Below are 21,624 nucleotides of genomic sequence, written 5' to 3'. Positions count from 1 at the left end.
CAGTTCTGATCACTCTGAACAGTTTCCCAGGGTTCATGTCAACAGAAGAAAAGTATCATTCTCTGTTCATGTTTCTGCCCCATGGAACATCCTGTCAAAGGCGGTAATGGTGATGTTTAACATCCAGGTTCAAAATAGCCCGCAACAAACATTTTTACACGATTCTGATACAGTTACAGATTCTGATTCCTATAAATCTGTAAATATTTAATATAGAGTTGCTATTATTTTCCCCAATAACCGTAAAAACACATAAAATGTGCAAATATTTTTTTAAAACGTAAAAATACACCTGTGGCGGGGATGATCTAAGATTTGAATTTTACTGGTAGTTTAAAATCAATAAATGTTTATTATTTCATCATTACTACTAGCAGTGGAAGAATTTATTTTAGACAATATCAATAAAAAAACAATAATTAAAAGAATCGTTTTTGGCATCAGAAAAAAGGCCCAGATTTTTCTGATTACCAATACCACAAAAAGTTCCAATTTTTCCGATTAATCGCCCCAACACTAATTATATATATATATATATATATATATATATATATACACATACATACACACATCGATCGATGCTTCTGTTCAGTCTCGAAAGACAAAGGGTGTCCCCTGTAGGGGTAGTTGCGCGTGTAATTGTGAGGCAAGGGTTGCACAATCTCCAACCACACCTCTCCTGAATCGGCACTGCTTGAGTCCAGTGGCAGGAGAAATCCAGGATAACTGGAAACAATGCCAAGATAAGCGGAGAACACATACAGCACCTGAAGTCCCAAATGGTCACCCATCTGATACTGGCCAGGTTCATTGTTGCTTAACTTCGTTGATCTGATGGAAACCAGTGTGTCAAATGTGATTATGCCGTATATATACATACACACACAGGATACCTGGTACTATTCTAGCGTCTATCTGAAATTCCGTCAAAAGTTTGGATTATCATTGTGACCTATTTTTTGCTTACAGTTACTTTATTGCAACATAGAAACATATGAACATAACTAACTTTATAAAGATAGTGATAAGAGGATAAGCTTCTCCAGCTATGTTGAACCTCTAACAACATCTCAGGAGGAAAACTACACGTCTGTGGAACTCCCTTCCGTTTCCTTGCTTTCCAGCTGACTACAATATGGCCGTCTTCAAGTCCAACACAAACAAATTCTTGATGAGCTACCCCCTTAAGTAATCCAATTTACCAATTTTCCACTACTAACGGTTACTATGATATTGCCCCATTGTACACTCATTAACCCTTATCCTCAAGTGGCCTCCAGACCTTGATAAGTGGTGGCTCCTTTGTATATAAAAAAAAAGACCAGACTACAGCTCCAGTCCAGATGGCTAGACAATACTCCCTCCTGACATAGGAAAACTCTTCTTCTAAGGCCCTCTTTTCCGATTCGGAGGCATTTCGTTTCCAATAAAAACAGTAATGGTGTCAATCAAAAGTTGCTTTGACCAGATGAGGTTAGAAAACTGACCCAACCATTGCCTTGTATTCCTCTACTGCTCTACCGGTGCAGTTTTGAAGACCTTGTTCATCGATACATCATCTTTTTCAGGATGAGGCGGTGGTTTACAGAGTCAGACATAAAAGACAGATTAACAAAGACGACTCCTGTTATCAGTCCTTTCTGAAACCGATCTCCAATGTGCTGAGTGAGATTCTGAATCTAGCTTTGTTGTCAATTATGCCAGGCTAGGATCCTGCTTGTTAGGGGATGATAGATCCAGTAGAAAGCATCCAGCCATCTGAGAACAGAAAGAGAGGGACCAAAAGCTGCTATGACAAGATGGAGGCTACAAAACTAACCCAACCATCTGCAAATATGAAGAGGAGGACCATACAGTGCAACACTACCTTCTACTGTCCATTCGGTACAGATTGAAAAATCTTGCAAATACAGCAATAAGGCAAAGGATTGAGTTAAAAGGTAGGAAACTAGTGTAGGGATTTACTTCCTTCCGACCGTAGGAAGATGTGACATAAGGTCAGAAGGTGGTGAGAGTCAAGACAGCACCCCTAAAGGAGGAGCACTCTGGCTTTTTAAAAATTGCCTGGGTAGCCCAGTCAGCATTCACAGGTAGAAGCGCTTCAAGTAGTAAACAATAAACTTACTTCATCTTAAAAGGTGGGCGACAAAGCCTGACCTTCTAGAACTACACAGAACCACACTACTGCTCAGCAGATGCAAGATCATTCCCTACTCAAAAATGGTCAAGATTCTGCCAGACTGTGTTGAGGATGTATCCTCGATGGGTATGATTATGACCTTCTGTGCTATGAGTATATGCTTCAAAGGTATGTGAAGAAGAAGAAGAAGAAGAAGAAGAAGAAGAAGAAGAAATATGAGTGGCAGCATTCTTGATTACCATGACGTCATCTGTAAAAGAAAAGAAAAAAAAAAGAAAAGGAAAAAAGAAAAAGACGAAAAGAGAGCTTTTTTCGATTTCTGATCATTTATTTGTATAAACCAGAAAAGTTTTTCACAATAAAAAGTGTTCATTGGTGTCGACGAGAGAAAAAAAAAAAAAAAAAAAAGAAAGAAAAGAAAGAAAGATAAAAAAGAGGACTACATTTTTCAGAACTTTTTATCTTGTCTTCTGCAAAAGATGAGAGACATTCGTGGAGTTGGAATGTTTCATATTTCGATCGCTTCTTTCCCGGGAAATTATTTGGGATAAACAATTCTTTTTAAAAAAATTTTAATCGTCCACAAGATTTTAAAAATTCTGGTGACTTTTTTTTTTTTTTTTTTTTTTTTTGTGGTGGTGGTAAAGTAAAAATAAAAAGTAAACATGTAGTCTACCAACCCATGCAATTTTATTACAAATACGATATGCAGTAAATTCAAAAATTGTATTTTTTTTTAAGATTCTGGTATGCTGAACATATTGGTGTTGAAAGCAATTTATAGTATTACGTATACAATAGAAAAAAAAAATTTTTTATTAGTACATTAGTCGACACAATTGCATATTTCTAATATGGGCGCCTGGAAAGCTTGTCAATATAAAACTTGGAACAAAGAATATGTAGCACAAAAAGAAGTAAAATCTTTTAGTGAATTACCTAAAAAAAATTTATTTAAAACAAAAACATTAAGTATTTTTCATAAATATTTTGTTTTAAAAAATATTTTTATATAACTCACTAAAAGTTTTTACTTCTTTTCATTTTGACATTTTTGTTTCACGTTTTATATCAAAATATGTGCCCATCTTATAAATTTATATTTATAAATTTAATAATTTCAAAAACGATTTCTTTTTTCTATTCCATTCATAATACTAAATAAGTTTAATATGTAATAATCTAAAAAATAATAAAAAAAAACAAAAAAGCAAATTTTAAGCTTCTGCCTATTGTCTTTCAATAAAATTACACGAATTGGAAAACTACACGTTTACCAAAATAAAAGATATAAGAAACTATGAGAAGCCAAAAAGCAGCTTGAAAAACTTTATCAAAAAAATCTTTTTTTCATAGAAATAAAAGTCCTCTGACGTTTTTTTTTTTTTTTTTTTTAGTGCTTCTACATTAATATATACATATAAGATTCCTGTCTTTAATTAAAAAATTAAAGGAAAGTGACATATAACGATGGTGGGGGAGGGGGTGACGGAAGGGGAGACAATCAAATAAAATTTGTCACTGATTTCTCCAAAAATGAATATAAACGATGGTGTAAAAACATTTTTTCACATGTTTCGTTAAATGAAACTTTACTGCATTTCGATTACCTATTTTATTATTATTAAAACAGGTTTATTAATTATTTCATGTTCAATTTATATAAATAATTTAATTTTAACGTATCCTCTGAAGTTTTATTTGATTTTTTATTGATCTCCTTTCATCTTTTTTACCCCCAAAGTTTGAATTATCTCCCCCTTTTCATGTCGCTCTTTTAAATTCAAGTCGTAACTATTTCATATGTACACAAAGATGCAGAAGTACCATTTTATTTTAAAATTAATATCATTTGTAGATATAAATGTTTTCCCCCTCAGCAAAACAATGGGATTTTTTTTTCTTAAAAGAAAATTCAAAGACAAAACGGGGTTATTATTATTATTATTATGTTATATTTTTTTTGGGGGGGGGGGAGGGAGGATTGTGCAATTGGCTTTTCTTTTTGGACAATTATTTTGTTTTCATTGTTGAAGAACGCCTTTGAAGGGGAGACAATTCAAAAAGATCCTATTCGAAAATGTCAAAATTTCAGATAACTTTTGGTAAAAAAAAAAGAAAGAAAAAAAAAGAAAATTAAAATAAAAAATTAAAACAGAATAAAACATTAATTATCTGAACATTTATTGAATTAAAATAAAATTAAGAAAATTTTGAAATAAATGAAAATTTCCATTATATGAAAATGTATGAATGTTAAAATGTATAAATAGTTTTAAACAGTCATCATTGGAATGCGTGTGGTATATTTTTTTGGAGAAAACGAATTTTTCCATATTTTATTTTAATTCAATAAATGTTGAGATAATTAATGTTTCATTTTGTGTTATTAGAATTTTTAAAATTTTATTTTAATTCAACAAACGTCCATATAATAATAATTTTATTTTGTGTATTTTTTTTTTTTAACTAAAAGTTGTGGGAAACTTTAACATTTTTGGATAAGGTCTTTTTGAATTGTCCCCACCCCCAAAGATGTTCTTAAAAAAAATAAAAAATTGTCAAAAAAAAAAAAAAAAAAGAAAAACTAATGCACAAGTGCGTTTTCTTTTTTTAGCTTTTGAAAACCATAGACAAAAGAAAAGTTAAATTTTGCCACTGACTAAACTGTTACTTATGTAAACAATTGATGACTTTTTATTTTAATTTCCAAAACGACAACAAAACACAAGGACTTTTGTGGCAAGCGATGAGCGAAGGATTTTGTATTTTGGGTAAAGAACAACAAAGAGGGGGAGAGCGAAAGTGAGAGATAGATATATATATATAGAGAGAGGGGGGGTACAAATGTTTAAGTTACATGTTTAACATGCAAAATATTTCATGATTGAAGCGATCGACAGCAAGGGAGCGAGACGGGGAAGGGGCGGTAGTGAAGCTGTGTCGACGGGGGACAAGACAATATCATTTTCCCATTTTGAAAATTGGAGTTGCAGAAAGAGAAGTAAAGATTCAAAATACGAGACGTAGAAAGAGATAGGTAGATAGATAGATAGATAGATAGATAGATAGATAGATAGAGAGAGAGAGAGAGAGAGAGAGAGAGAGAGAGAGAGAGAGAGAGAGAGAGAGAGAGAGAAATGTTGAAAATTAATGCTTCAATGACCGTTTCTTATTTTTCTTGAAATAATTCTTCTTGGTTGCCATGATGGTGTATTTCTTGGCGTTTCTCTTCCATTTTTTGTGTATCGCCTGTAAATTCCTCTGATTCTCCTCATGCCCAGAATGGCTGACGCCACCGTGACTTGCAGACGCCATCTTCTTCTTTCCAAAATGGCCGCTGCTGCCGCTAACCTTGTGAATGTTGCCCTTCCTATCTTTCTTTTCTTTATTATGGCCAGCACCAACATTGGACTTCTTACTCTTCTCCAATTTATGAGATTCATGCTTCTTTTCACGACGTTTCTCCTCGTTATGAACGACGTGCAGGTTTTTCTTTGTGTGGGACTCTTTCTTGCCGGATCGCATTTGGCCATGTCCTTCGTTGGAATGGAAATCTTTCTTCTTCAGATAGAGCGTCGATTTCTTTGCATGCGATTCTTTCCTTCGGTCGTCTTTCTTGTGGAGACTGACCTTTCCATCATCGTGGTGACGCTTCGCTTCATGATGATTATCCCGATGCTTTTCACCCAGACGGGACTCGTGGTGGTAGCCATGGTGACTGCCATGGTGGTCAGCAAAACTCATCTGTTTCACACGGTTTAACTGTTTTTTAGTCATCGGTGCAACCAAATCACGCCTCTTGCTACGGATCAGTAGGCGACCGGCCGTGTTATGATCATGCACAAGTTTGGCCAAGCGTTTTGCCCGGGCAATGTTGGCCCCCTTGGCGGTTTCCATAACATCCAAACGTTTAGCTCGGATAAGAAGCCTTTGTGAAGATGGAGCGTCACCAAGTCTTTGTTGGTGTTCTTGCATAGCAAAGCCATTTTTTTTCTGCCGGTGATAATTTGGGTCGACTTCATAATGTTGTACAGTCTCTCCATGAGCCAGAGCGGAACTCTGAAAGAGATAAGAAAAAAATGAATAAATTACAATAAAATAAATAAAGAAACAGAAAAGGCTGCAACAAAACAAACGATGCAGGAATTGTCATGTTATTTTAGTAGTATTAATAGTTGTAATAGTAGTAGTAGTAATTAATAATAATAATACTACTAATAATAATAATCGAGGAGAGAAAGCACTAACCAGACCTCCACTGAATGAGTACAGAGAAGATGAGGGACCTTGGAGAGATTTATTGCCACTCCAAATTCCAGTGAAGGCCAATAGTCATTGCCAGTGGGAAATTAATGGTATACGGCTGTTGTGATAATGCAAATTCATTTGCAAATGTTATCAAAAGAGCTGGAGAATACTGGAAATCTGGGGAGACTTGTTGTCACTTAAACTCCAGAGAACACCACAGGTTGTTGACAGAGAAATTTTTGATGATGGCCTATGTGAAAACCCCTAGTGAGTACAAATAATATAATAATAATAATAATAATAATAATAATAATAATAATAATAATAATAACTAATAGCTGATGGACAATGCATAACAAGATCAAAATACAAAGAAGTATCTTCCAAGGTGATTCCCTATCATCACTACTGTTCATCATAGCCATGATACCGCAAAACAATATGCTAAGAAAACGCCAAACCCGATACAAGTTCACTCCTATAGATGAAAGAATAAACCACCTAATGTACATGAATGACCTGAAACTGTTTGCAAAAACAAAGACAGAACTAGAGATGCTAATAAACACAACCAGAATCTTTAGCCAGGATATCTAAGTAGAATTTGGTATGGAAAAGTGTGCGCTGCTGACCATGAGGAAGACAAGACTGGAAACAATGGAACGTATAGTACTACCCAATCAAACTGAGGCAAGGGCACGAGGTGAACATGATAGCCAGAAATACTTGAGAGTTCTGGAAACAAGCACCATCAAGGCAAGAGGAAATTGGAAAGGAATACCACAGAAGAACAAGAAAACTCATCAAAACTAAACTATATAGTAGAAATTTAAAGGAATAAACACGTGGGTAGTGTCACTAGTAGGATACTCTGGACCGTTTATAAGTTGGACCAAAGAAGAACCGAAAAATCTCGACCAGAAGACCAGGAAACTCATGATAATACACAATGCACTACATGCAAACTGATGATACTGATACTATGTGAAAAGGAAAGACAGGGGAAGAGTGCTGATTTGTATAGAAGACTGTGAAAATAACACAAAAAAAAAAAAGAATTAGAAAAATATATAATGCAGAACGCTGAAAGAATAATTACCGCAGAAAGCGACACTGAAGAAACAAACAAGATACAAAAAGAAGAGATGAAGAATAAGATGAGGAAAGAAAAATTGGCAAAGAAACAGCTACATGGACGATTCATAAGGGTTACAAAAGATGAGACTAACATAAATACTTAGAATTGGCTAAAAAAGGAAACCTAAACAGGGAAACTGAATCCCTAATAACAGCTGCACAAGATAACGTAATTAGAATAAACCACATCAAAGCATGAATCAGCAAGACACAAAAAACAGTAAATGCAGACTCTGTGAACGAAGAGACGAAACAATGAACCAAATAAGTGAATGCAGCAAACTAGCCTAAAAAGAATATAAAAATAGACATGATCAAGTGGGAAAGGCAGTACATTGGCAATTATGCAGGCAATTGCGTCTTGATCACCCAGACAAATAGTACAAACATAAACCGACAGCAGTACTGGTAAATGAAAGTCACAAGATTCTGTGAGACATGGATATACAAACGAATAAACCCATCCAAGCAAGAAGACTAGATGTCATAATAGTTAACAAGAAGGAAAAATCTTGCCAGACGGTGGTCTACTGGAATGGTAAAATCTACAAAGTGAAGATCAAGAAACAGAGAAGTGGAGCAACTACATGGAACTGCCCAGAGAGTTCAAAGATGAAGAAAGTCATGATAGCACCGCTAATAGTAGGAACGCTAGGAACAAGACCGAAAAAATTTGAAAAAAGAATGGGAGAAATTGGAATCAGATGGATGACTGAGAAAATAACAATAATGAAAACTGCAGAAATATTAAGGAAAACCATTGAATGCGGAGACTAACACACAAGCTACAGACACAAACTAGGCAGAAAACACAAAGGAACATTACATGTAATCATGAAAACTGAGACTGCATGATTGTAAGTTAAACCACTTTGTGCCTCACTTTTTTGTGTGTGTCACCATAAACTGACATCACACCAAATAAGTGAAAAAGGTCAGAGAGGATGGAAGGATTGAGGAGAGAAAGCACTAGCCAGACCTCCATTGGATGAGGACTGGGATCTTGGGGAGGCTTATTGTCACCTAAATTCCAGTGAAGTCTGATGGTCGCTGCCAACGAAAAATTAATGGTAAGTACCTGTTGTGAAAATGCAAAAGCCTCTGTAAAGATAATCAAAAGTAGTGGAAAGTATTGGAAATCTGAGGGGACTTGTTGTCACTCAAACTCCAAATAACACAAATTGGTAGCAATATGTGAGAACGGAAATCATAAAATCTTATGAAACATTGATGAACTGCATGTCATAATAGTTAACAAGCAGGAAAAAGCTTGCCAGATTGTAGATTTCACTGTCCCAGCAGACCACAGAGTGAACATCAGGAAAACAGAGAAGCAAGGCAATTTGGCCAGAGAGCTGAAAGGATTATGGAACATGAAGCCAAGATAACACCAATTAAAAAGTGTAGCTGTCAGCATGAACTAACACCAATTAGTCAAGAATGGTTAAACAGGATGGAAAGACTAGAGAGAGAGAGAGAGAGAGAGAGAGAGAGAGAGAGAGAGAGAGAGAGAGTACTAACTAGGCTTCCACTGGGACCTTGGGAAAGCTTATTGTCACCCAAATTTCTGTGAAGACTAATGGCCATTGCTAATGAAAAGTCGATGACAAGCGGCTGCTGCCATGATGCAAATTCATTCGCAAAGATTATGGACAGAGGTGGAGAGTACTGAAAATCTAGAGAGACTTGTTGTTATTTGGACTTCAGGGAGTACTCTCCAGCTGTTGTCAGTGAGCAATCTCTGATGATGACCAGGGTGAGAACTCCTACTGAGTAATAAGTTTTATCAAAATGCGAATGAAAGAATAACAAGAACGTAACAACCAGACTCAACAGAAAAAATAATTCTGGAGTGAGATGGGGGGGGGGGGCAGCCTCACGACCAGAATAGAATGATTAAAAGATATGGAAAGTAAACTCCAGGAAATTGTAGAAGGAAGAGAAACAGAAATTAACGAAGAAACGCTCCAGACGACTTTAAGGAAAATGGCTAACTGGAAAGCACCAGGTCACGATGGAATCCATGCATACTGGTTCCAAAAATTCATGACACTGCATGGTATACTGGTGCAAAATCTAAGAGAATGTATCTGCAAAACAAGAGTACCAGAATGAATGACTAAAGGAAAAACTACATTAAAAAGATGTTCAAAAGTGGACGACTCCAAACAATTACAGACCAATAACCTGCTTACCAACTGTGTGAAAGGTCTTAATGGCACAACTAAGTGAACAAATCTACAACTCCCTTAACATGTGTGGACTCTTGCCTGAGAAACAAAATGGATGGAAAATATTGGAGACATCTTATATATCAAAAGAACTTGAAAGAGGTAAAAAGAATGAAAAAAAACAAAAAAACAAAAACAAACAAACATAGCCATGGCATGGATTAATTCCAAGAAAGCCTACAACAGAATCCCAAGAGCATGGATAATTGAATGCTTAAGAATGTAAAAATATCTGACAAGATTATTATATTATTAAGAAAGCAATAGAAACATGGAGACTGGAACTGATAGCTGGAGGAACAAAACCTGACTGAGATAATAAGAATACAGAGAGGCATCTTCCAAAGGTATTTGCTATCACCACTATTGGTTATCATAGCCATGATGCCACTCAACTGCATACTAAGGAAATGTAATGCCGGATACAAGTTTACAGCCATAAAAAAAAAACAAAAAAACAAAAAAAAACTCATGCATATAGATGACCTGAAGCTGTTTGCAAAAAGGAACTGAAAAATCTGAGAAACACAACCAGAATGTTCAACCAGAGCATTGGAATGAAGTTTGGCATGGAAAAGTGTTCACTACTGGAGATGAAAAAGTTGAAAACTAGAAATATCAGAGGGCAACTATCCAACCAAGAGGAATAATACACGACCTGAAAGCTCTTGTGTTCTGATGATCGATATGTTAAGAATATATGTTTAATACATGAACTGTGAACTGTAGTGGAATGGGAACAAAAATGGATGGTCACATTCGATGATGCCAAGACTAAGCTTCTTTCCTTTAATAATTACAAGAAACCTTCTCAACCACTAATACCCATGGCTAATGATACACCTGAAACCTGAAAGTATTTTGTTCAAACTCCTCGGCTTTAACATTCACAAGGAATATGAATTGGAACAGATACATTGAGGGCATTGCCAAGGCTGCTGCAAAGAAGGTGAGCTCTCTCTACCATGCTAGAGTGTTACTTACGCCTGACAGTATCTTGTACCTCTACAAGTCTACCATCTGCCCATGTGCAGGGTATTCTCTCCTAGATAGCAATAAAAAAAAAAAGAATCGCAAACCTGCTAAGTACTGCTCTGTCAACCAAACTTCAATTCTTGTCTTATCGACGAAATGCTGCATCCCTGTGCCTATTTTACAAGTAGCTTGATGGAAGGTGCTTTGATGAACTCCAAACACTTGTACCCCCTCGATGTAAATACCCCCAACAAACCCAACAAGCAGCAAAACCCCACCCCTACACAATAGAGATCCCTAGATGCTGGAAAGCCTTCTATAACCCTTATCCTTGAGTGGCCTCTTGGCCTTGATAAGTGGTGTAGCCTATGTAAAAAAAAAAAATAAATAAAATAAAATAATAGTTATTTTCCTCAAACTACTAGGCTTTGGAATTTCCTCTCCGGGTTCCTGCTTCCCTGACTGTACTGACATGCAGAAGTTCAAGTGTAATGTGATCATAGTGTCCCTGCAAATAATATCCCCCTTACATCCAAGTGGCACTATGCCTTGTTTGGGGTGAAATAGCAATAATAATGATAAAAAAAAAAAAATGAGGGTGTTTGGTGAACATGAAACTTACAAATATTTGGGAGTGCTGGAAATCTACTGAAATGAAAGTGAAAATTGGAAAAAAGTAAGTGAGAACAAGGAAACTCTTAGAAAGAAAACTATATAGTAGAAATCGAATACATAATGCATTACACTCAAAAGATGATACCGACAGGTTCTATGTGAAAAGAAACGAAGGGGGAACAGGACTGGTATTATGTAGAACACTGAAAAAAAGACTTGGAAGAGTACATAGCTTGAAGCACCGAAAGATTAATCGTTGCAGTTAGAGACATTGTCAACATGAACAATACAAGAAACGATAAAACTAGAAAGAAAAAGACAAGAAAAGTGGGAAGAGAAAGAACTCCTTGGACGATTCATAAGAATGACAAGAGAATAGAATCCCCCAAATACGTGAACATGGTTAAGAAAAGGACACGTGAACAAAGAAACAGAATCTCTATTGATATTAGCATAAAACAACTTGATTAGAACTAACCAAATTAAAGCTAAAATATATAAAATAGAGCAAAATAGTAAAGTAACAGTAAAGCAGTAGACTCTGTGGACAAAAAGTCAAAACAGCCAACAACATAAGTGAATGCAGCAAAGTAGCCCCAAAATTTACAAGAACACACGGCTGCATGGAGAAAGCAGTACACTGGAAACTGCAAACAATTGCACTTTGAACATGCAGACGAATGGTATAGGCACAAACTGGAGACAGTACTAGAAAACAAAAACCACAAAATCCTTTGGACCATGGAGATATAACAAGATAAACTTCTCTGCTAGTTAAATATGAAGAGTGCTGAAAACATTTATTGAATTAAATTAATTTTTTTAAGAAACACTTTCTACACTCTTCCTTTAAAAAACAGTTTTCGTAATAAATTAAAATTTCGAAACAAATTAAAACAGCAAGCAGTTTATTTACAAAGGATTACGTTCATTTTTAGAGAAAATTTCGTGATTGTCTCCCCTTGTTCCGAATCGAACTGTTCATAAATGAAAAGCAAAGAAAGCTAAGATGCCGAATAGTATCATGTAAAAAATTTCTCACTACTTAAAAACAAACAAACTGTTTTTTTTTTTTTTGTTTTCCCTAAAACTAATTTAATAAGAGTTGGAATATAAAGACTAACGAGGGTGAAAGGTTTTTAGGTAGAAGCGCAGGTAGACACGAGGGGAGTGAGAAGTGTTGCGTTGTCGAAATGATGAGGTGTGTGTGTGTGTGTGTGTGTGTGTTGTTAAAATGGAACGGTGGATCAATACACGTACTGACTTGACGAAAGTGTGTTTTGCATTTAGGATTGGAGGAGAAGGGTCTGAAGGATAAGAAGCTCGGGAGAGAGGGATGAGAGACTTAAAATCTGAAAAGAAGACAGGAAGAATAAAAGCATCAAGAAAAACAAAAATTAAAACAAAAATGTTTTTATGGTTTTAAAAATATAAAATAAATAAATAAGGAGAAAAATGTTGGCAAAGAAACAAAGGGAGAAAACAGAAACGGAAAGAATATTGATTGGCACACGTTTTTGGAAGCAGTTCAATCACGACCTCCGTAAAGCAGGCCTGTCTCGTTTATCTGCTAACGTCAGAGCTGTTGGTAATAAGTCACATCCAAATAGATAAACAAAAGGCTTCGAAAAGAACGGTTCCACACAATATGAGGATTGTAATTTCTCTCTTAAATCATGTAATCTTTTTATTTAGTAAGTTTTTGGTATTAAAAAGAAGTATACTGCTGGTTTTATTGATATATCTGCATTGCTTGGTTTTGCATGGAAATATGTAAAAAAAAAAAAAAAAAAGAAAAGAAAAAAAAAGAAAGTTTTTTCACAATTAAAATAATAAACGAATTTTAGTCATTAAAATCCACGAGACAACCCGATGTTTATTTAACGTACAAACTTCTTTTTAAAAAGAAAATTAAATTTTCTTTTTAAATTAATTCTTTTTTTTTTTTTTTTTAATTAATATTGAATAAAGTTCAGTTTCAGTATAAACCGCATTCCTTATTTTTCTCTTTTTAGATGCATTTTAAAAAGTTTTCTAATACTTTTTTTTTAAATCTCATTCATTGTCGATAGTCGGTTTGACAGACCTTGCATGATGTCATTTTTCAGTAAACAGGCCTGCTTTACCGAGGTCGTGACTCAACTCAGTTTCATATAAACGTGACGGCGAGGTTAACGGTTGGTCGCCATTATTCGGATAGGTAGCATTATCATCGTCATCATCATTACTATCGTCTGCAACGAAATGAAAATCGTTGAAAATTAATGGCGTCGTTGGAGAAAGCAAATGAAACGAGCTGCAAGGAATCAATTTAGCCGGTTTTGATTTTGGATTTCCCTACCCCAATCGTTTCTACCGAATATGATCTCCATCCTCTTCCATTCATGGTGAGGGGAGTCAGTCCTTTTATTGATTATGTCCTTTATCGATTGATCACCATTTGCGCCATTGTAACCAGTCGCCATTTTGGCGCGAACAGGCAAACAGCAGACGATTTTCATTTCAAGATAAAAGTTAGAATAAATGCTTGATGACCAGGAGGCAGGGACTTTAACAACAGCAAAAAGACACTCAATATTTCTTAGTGCTTGTACAGAATAGTGAATTTTGAAACAAACACATTCTTGATAAAACATTATTACGTAGTTTTCTTCCTTTTTTTTTTTACAAGGAAGTCACCACTTATCAAAGCCCAAAGGCCAGTCGAGGATAAGGGTTACTGAATGTACGGTAGTCACTGAGACAACAGTGTATTAATAGTTAGTGGTGGAAATGGAGTAGAAATGGATTCTTGGAGGGGGGGGATGGCTCAACCAGAACTTGTTTATATTGGACTTGAAGACGACCATATTATAGTTAGCTGGAAAGCAGACAAGTGGAACAGAGTTCCACAGACAGGCAGTTATAGGAAAGAAACTTTGTTCATGGAATTTGCATTTAGATTTAGGCACAGATAGAAAGTGGAGGGAAACTGTTGATAGCAGTTGTAGAAGAAGAGTGTTTTGTAAAAGTTTGGCAAGAGGATGGGGATAGATTGATTGATTGGTTCAAAACAAACCGAGTGTCCACTCTGTGCAGTTAGAACAAAAAAAAAAAAAATTGCTGGCATAACCATTTTATGAGGGCCCTTGATATTGGTTCAAAAATCGAAAATTAAACAAAATATTGGCAAAAGATATTTTTGCATGCTTGGTGACATTTATTGGATGAGTTTCTACCAGTATTTTGTTTAATTTTCGATTTTTTGAGCGATTACCAAGGGTCCTCGGGTAGTGCTTATATCAGTCATATTTTTTTGTCCAAATTGAGCAGAGTGGACATTCGGTTTTTTGTCTTGGAAAAAAAACAAACAAAAAAAAACGCTTTAAAATATGTTAAAAATCATAAAATTATTCATATAGGTAAAAGAGTAACTTATCTTGCCTTTGGTAACATTTATTTGTCATTATTTTTACCCTTTTTTATTTGTTCTGTTTTCTACAGTTAAAAATACCAAACAGTTGAATTATTCTGCCATCCCAGAAAGAACCTGACTACTAGTGCAATCATACCATCTATCTATGCATAAAACTTAGTGAAAATTCTATGGGAAAAGTTTCTGTCCTAGAATTGTCTGCCTGCGAAACAATATCGCATGTCTGCTTCCTGGCTGACTATAGGATGGTCATCTTCAAATCTCATGTTCCTTCTGAGCCTTAAATAATTAAGCCCTACCCAAGTTCCATCATTACTGATCGTGTTGTTTCACCCTCTACCTAACACTTATTAACCTTTACCCTAGAGTGACCTTGACTTTACTTGCGAACATGCTTTGGATAGATCAATTTTTGAAAAATTCCCCTCCCTCCCATTCAACTTTGAAAAGATTTCTTCTGGCCTAGGGAGCAGATAGCTGTGGTCTTTAAGACAATAGTTTAGACCTGTGGAAAAATCAGAGCATACTATTATTTTTTTTCCTTTTTCTTTTTATGTATACTATGGATGACGCCCACTCTGAGTAATCAACTTTTTTAATTACTCCAATTTCTTTAAGTTTCTTTAATTCCTTGTCTACCATTTCTAATGATAAAAATGGAACTCTTTTTTGCATCGCTCTTTAGCTCGAGTTTTACCTCAGTCTTTGTACAAGCCAGTCTGTCAAAAAATACACCCGTAAATTCATTTTTTAAATCTCTTTTAAATCAATTTTTTCTGCCAGTATAGATTTCTTTATTCCTGACACATTTAAGTGTCTAAAAAATCGCATTTATCAGTTTCTTCCATAAATTAAACAGTACCATACCATCGATGCCGAATAAGTTTGAATTTCTTCCATATATGGCAGATTTTTTCCTATAATATTTTATCGTCAGATGACATTTGCATAAAATTCACCTTTGAATTTTAACCTATTTCCAGAAACGCCCCTGACAATTTTCTCAGTGTTTTATAGATTCAGTCGTCTGATTGTTTTCCACATCATTTCATCGATTAGGAATGTGTCACTTTAAGTATCAAGAAAGCAGTTTACCGCTCATATATTTATTTTGATGCCTATATACTTTTTTTTTTAAAGTTCTTCAGACAGTGTCGGGAATGCAGAAAAAAGTGGCTGGTTACTTTTAATGCATTTAAAACCAAGCTTCTATCTTTACATCATCAACGCTTTGTTGCCCAGCTGCCATCAATCGAAATGAGTGGCTTTCGTCTTGGGGAGGCTTCATGTTTTGACAAGCTTCTGAGCTTCACCTTGACTCCCAATCTGAAATGGAACACGTATATACAAATCTGTCACTGGAAAAATGGTGAGATCCTTCTACTGCTCCAGTAGATATCTCACTCCTGGTGCAATTCTCTACCTATATAAAAGTCAGGTTCGGCCAACGATGGAGTACTGTTGCCACATCTGGGCAGGAGCTGCTAGAAGCAGCTTATCCTGTCTTGACAGAGGTCAAAATAGTCTTCATAGCTTAGTGGGAGATGCCTGCTTTCGAGCTGACTACGATCTGATTGTCTTCAAGTCCAACGTGAACAAGTTCTTATTGAACCGTCCCCCTAAGTAATCCAAGTTATAAAATTCCCACTAATGTTTACTATACTAAAATCACAACGACTAATGTATACCCGTTAACCCGTGGCCTCTGGGCCTTGATAAGTGATGACCCCCATGTATTAAAAAAAAAAAAAAAAAAAAAAAAAGATATTATTTTAGACCCAATCGTGTTTATCTTTTTAGGCTTCTGGTATTTTTTTTTTTTTTTTGATACAGTCGCTTTATACCCTTTTCTACTACGTTCATAACACAATTTATTTTTGAAATAAAGGCTCTTATAAAATGATTTTTCCCACTAGATGCCTTGCAGTATCTTTCCTTGTGGACTCGTTTTCCAATCTTTGTATTTGAACAATATTTTTCTCTTCTATACTTAAATTGACCCGTTTTATATTAAGTAACTTTCGACATTTTTTTGTTCTGTAACATTTTGTAACGTTATTTCAGTATCTTGTTCCATAATTGACAGTATTCCCGAACGTAATTCTTTATCTTTTGCTGCAGTTAATCCCTGAACAAAAATGAGACATTTAAACATGTCTTCCTTAATTTCTTTTATCCTGAATAATTCACACTACAAATTTACTTTTCCGGCGTATTGTAATAAAGTCCTCATTTTCTTTGACAAAATTTATGGATTTATAACATGTGTGAAACAAACTGTTACGTTCACCAAATATTTTCGACAATATTAGTTATTTCTTCAAACGACATAGCCTCCGTTTTTTTTTTTTTTTTTTTTTTTTTTTTAGGCAGTATGAAATACGGGTACTTCGCATTTTCCTGAGCGCACAATATTTTGTAATCTCTCGAATTCACTAGAGTACTAATGGTAATTTAAGGGATCATCAGTTGTTTACAATGAAACACTGTTTCGGGGATATATATATATATATATATATATATATATATATATATATATATATATATATATATATATATATATATATACTCGGTTTTTTTTATATTCAAAAGTAATGGACTAATGAATTCAACGAGGTTGTTAGATAGTGCTCAATAAAAAGAGCTGATAATACTTGTTTATTGTTATATAAACATGCTCACATCCCGCTGCTACAAATAGCCACTTGTTTCAATCAAACAACAGATATCATCAGGCAGCGACTTGACTATTCAAAAGTTCATGATTGAAACAAGTGGCTATTTGTAGCAGCGGGATGTGAGCATGTTTATATAACAATAAACAAGTATTATATATATATATATATATATATATATATATATATATATATATATATATCATAAAATACACTAAGGAAGGTCAGAGGTTACACCAACTGAAATGTTCTGAACATTATTGTTCAACCAATATGATGATAGTCATCTGAATAATTGAAATTATCAATCTTCAGCTAAAAGACTCCGAGGTATAAATTGTCCGTTTGTCTTTCTATCGGTCACAATTAAAAAGGGAGTGATACTATAATTATATGCGTTGATCTATTTTCAGATTCAATTTGCTCTCTGGCCTAAAATATATTGAACGAATGGGCAAACGTATGAATAGCGTTGTCGTTTTTTTTTCTCTTTTTTTTTTTTTTTTTTTTCTCTCGCTGAGTTCTAACTTGAATTTAAACCAGAATAGATTCTTTCTTGTCAAATCGCTTCGTTTTCAAAATATTTCCTCAGTTTTCGGTGGTTCAAAGAGAAAAACAAAATCACTTGTGCGAATTCACAATTTTTTTCATTCATACAAAACTACATTTGAATCTGCAACGATTGTGTGATTTAGTTGACAAGAAATAGGCGTGAGAAAGGAAAAAGCAAACAACAAAACAATAAATTAATAAATGTTGCAACCCTATGCCTGTTTCACAAGCATTTTAATGGAATGTGCTCTGATGAACTCAGTGCACTTGTGCCCCCTCAACATACACACCCTCGATAAACCCGTTTAGCAACAAAAATTCCACCCTTTGATTATATAGACACCGGAAAGACTTCTACGCTAATAGTTTCCTTTTTTGAACTGCTAGACTTTGGAATTCCCTCTCCTTTTCCTGTTTTCTTAACTGTACTGACATGCAGAAGTTTAAGTGTAATGTAAACTGACATCTCACTCATCTCCCCACATAATCTGCTACAAACATCAGAGTTTTACATTGCGAGTGAAACAGTCGCATTTGCAAGTGATTTTTCAAAGTGGCGACTAGAAATAATGAAACGCTTATCTTTTGGCGATTGTATTTCTTTTACTGACAATCTTCCAAAGCTTACTGAGTGAAAAATATCTTTTCAACATTTTTTTAAATAAAACGAACAAAGTTAAGTCATTTAAACAATAAAAGTTTAATAGAAAAAAAACAAACTTTTTTTAACGAAGGCTGTTTAAAAAAACATCTGAAGAAATTAGAATGTTTATACCTTCAAGTATCAATATAAAATTTGTTGCATATTTAGAATTACACTTATCAAAAAAATACAGAAAAAACTTTATGTACATAATCGTCACAGAACGAAGATGTCATATTCCAAAAATCATGTGAGTTTGGCTAGTAACTTTTCTATTTGGCTAGTAAACGAAAATATTTAGTTGTCAAAGGCCAACTAAAGATAAATTTGTCCATAGAGCCCTGAACATGGTCCCAAATCGTAGACCTTTACGTCCAAGTGTTATTTTGTCTTGTTTGAGGTGAACGAGAATAAAAAAAGGGGGGGGGGTATTTTTAACAATAATCAACAAAACAAAAAAGGAGTGAAAAATAAATATACAACAAATAAATGTTACCAAAGGCAATATAAGTTACTCTACCTACCCGGTTAAGTTTTTGTGGTTTAACTTATTTTAAAGCGTTTATTTAACTTGGAAACAAAGTAGTGTCGAGTCTGTTGAGTCAGAACGAGAAACAAAAATGGTAGAACGTTATATTTTGATATGATGGGTGACATTTATTGGATATGTTTCTATCAATATTTTTGTTTAATTTTTATTTTTTATTCTTTTATAGTTATCAATGCTCGACATGGCGGTAATGAAACCGGCATTTTTTTTTTCATTCTAAAAACAAAAACATCTGTATAGTCCGATCGATGTTATCATTGATGTGGGTACCTACGTCGACAGGAAATAAATCTACAACCACTTTAATAATAGAAGGTAATACAATGGAGGATGAGTTAAAACATTATATATATATATATAATGCGAAACAGTACAGTGTAGATGACATACATACATATATATATATATATATATATATATATATATATATATATATATATATATATGTCATCCACACTGTACTGTTTCGCAGCTCATCAGTGCGGCTAGACAGGCAACTGCCTCAGGCCAGGATCGAAACCCGACCGTCCAAAATGACAGTCAAGGCTTCTCACCATTATGCTATACGGCTGCTGCTGTGTGGGTAATGAATAAACGATGTTATGACATAGATGCCTCCGCTCGATTTGTTTACACAAAGAGCATTGCTTAATACGCTAATGGCAGTTTGTATATCACTTCCCAATATGCTAAACCCAAGATAGGGAGCATTATATATATATATATATCTATAATATAAAGCTGAATGTGTGTGTGTGTGTGTGTGTGTGTGTGTGTGTGTGTGTGTGTGTGTGTGTGTCTAGTCACGAATAGGCTCCTATATGGTTGACTATTTTAAAAAACTGATTACATATAATGATAGAAGATGTATTGAGACACAGGAATGGGTATGTGTGATCTGGCAGAACGGTGGTTCATTAAAATTGTGGGGTCAGCGTTCGCACCTAGTCTACAAAGTATGGAAATAAAAAATTTAAAATTTAAAAAAAAAAAACGTTTACAAGTGTTTTTGATATAGATGTACATAAGAATACTTTGATAAGTATATTTTAACTTAAATAGGGATGGTATAATAAAATTGTGGGGTCTGCGTTCGCGCCTGGCCTCCATAGAATGGAAATAGTCACAAACTTTAATAAAGACTTTTCATATCTATCTGCGTAAGTATACTTTGATAATTATGTTTCAGTTTGAAGAAATATGGTATAATAAAATTATGGGGTGTTCGTTCACACCTGACCTCCATAGAATGGAAATATGTCACAAAATTTAACAAGGTTTTTTAACATAGATCCACAGAATATTGTGATAAGTGTTTCAGTGTGAACAGGTATGGTATAATAAATTATGGGATTTATCTATTTTATTTTTACTTTCATCCTATTTTGCTTTGGTTTTGATACCCCCAAATTCAACCCAAATTTACAACCCTTCCTTTTCATAACCTATCATACTTTCATAAATCAAAGTCCATTTTCTGTAGGCTGTTTTTGAACCCAGTCAACGACGTGTACTTTTGCTAGTATATATATATATATATATATATATATATATATATAGGCAACTTTTTTTCTCTTAGGCATATTTCATTAAATAAAATAAACGTTTTTTTGTCTATCAATTCTATTTTTGACCGGTTCTAACCTCTAAATAACAGTCTTCACTTCTGGCAGGACGTTGGAAAGGATTAAAAATAGAATTAATCGACAAAAAAACGTCTATTTCATTTAATAAGAGATAAAAGTATGTATAAAAAATAAACTAAACAATTACTGTTGTTTGTATAGCAGCATTGCTTCCAACAAAGCCTTCATCAGATGATGACTTTGGGTTCAGGCATGGTTTTGGAGGCAAAGCATTATTACCACTAGCCGAGAGCACCTCAGCAGTATCTCACGATACCACCAGACTTTGTTGGATTGTCATTACTCTGTATGATTGCCATGTCTATGGCGGATGCAGAGAAAACCTTGTCTTGTATTTTCTTTATTTTTTTTTACACATTTATGGCACAATCATGTTGACACACTGGTTCTCGCCAGATCACAAAAGTTAAGCAATGTTGAGCCTGGCCAGCACCAGATGGGTGACCATTTGGGAAGACGAGGTACCGTATGTACCTCAAGATAAAATACCAGGTTGAGAAACTGGCGTGGTCTATCCTTCTCTCGAGGGTATATGGGACTCTCTTTAGCCGTGGTAGGCACCCCATCTAGTGATGGCATCACAATAAAAAAAAATACCTTTGGATAGCCCTGGCGAAGCATCAAGTATTCAGCTAGCGACAAAATTTGAATTGCACTACAAACTCGTGTAGTGAGTTCAATCTCGGCTGCGGCACACTGGATGAATAGATTTTTTTTGGTCTGATGAAGAAAGACCAAGATTATTCAAGAATGTGAAAGTTGAGTTTGTAATAAAACCTCGGCATCCGACTTTG

General features: G+C 34.7%; 1 protein-coding gene across 2 annotated transcripts in view; it reads right to left on the bottom strand.

Moving 5' to 3' along the window:
• Positions 1 to 3,753: 3,753 nt before the first annotated feature.
• Positions 3,754 to 21,624, bottom strand: part of LOC145252506 (uncharacterized) — a 58,780-nt gene continuing 40,909 nt past the window's right edge. The window contains exons 2-3 of one of the 2 annotated variants that reach the window (XR_013863606.1): positions 5,213 to 6,202; positions 3,754 to 5,180 (exon numbers count right to left, since the gene is read on the bottom strand). Coding sequence is in view for 1 of the 2 variants with exons in the window: in XM_080112012.1 (XP_079968138.1) it covers positions 5,291 to 6,202 (912 nt within the window). In the remaining variant the exon portion in view is untranslated. Of the gene's footprint in view, positions 6,203 to 21,624 lie in introns of both variants that reach the window. The other variant, XM_080112012.1, reaches the window with a different exon arrangement.

The sequence above is a fragment of the Euprymna scolopes genome, chromosome 29 (genome assembly GCF_053919585.1).
Source record: "Euprymna scolopes isolate OS-2025 chromosome 29, ASM5391958v1, whole genome shotgun sequence".
NCBI classification, from domain to species: domain Eukaryota; kingdom Metazoa; phylum Mollusca; class Cephalopoda; order Sepiida; family Sepiolidae; genus Euprymna; species Euprymna scolopes.
The sequence above is the reverse complement of the archived record's forward strand: the minus strand, read 5'-3'. Positions and strand labels throughout refer to the sequence as shown.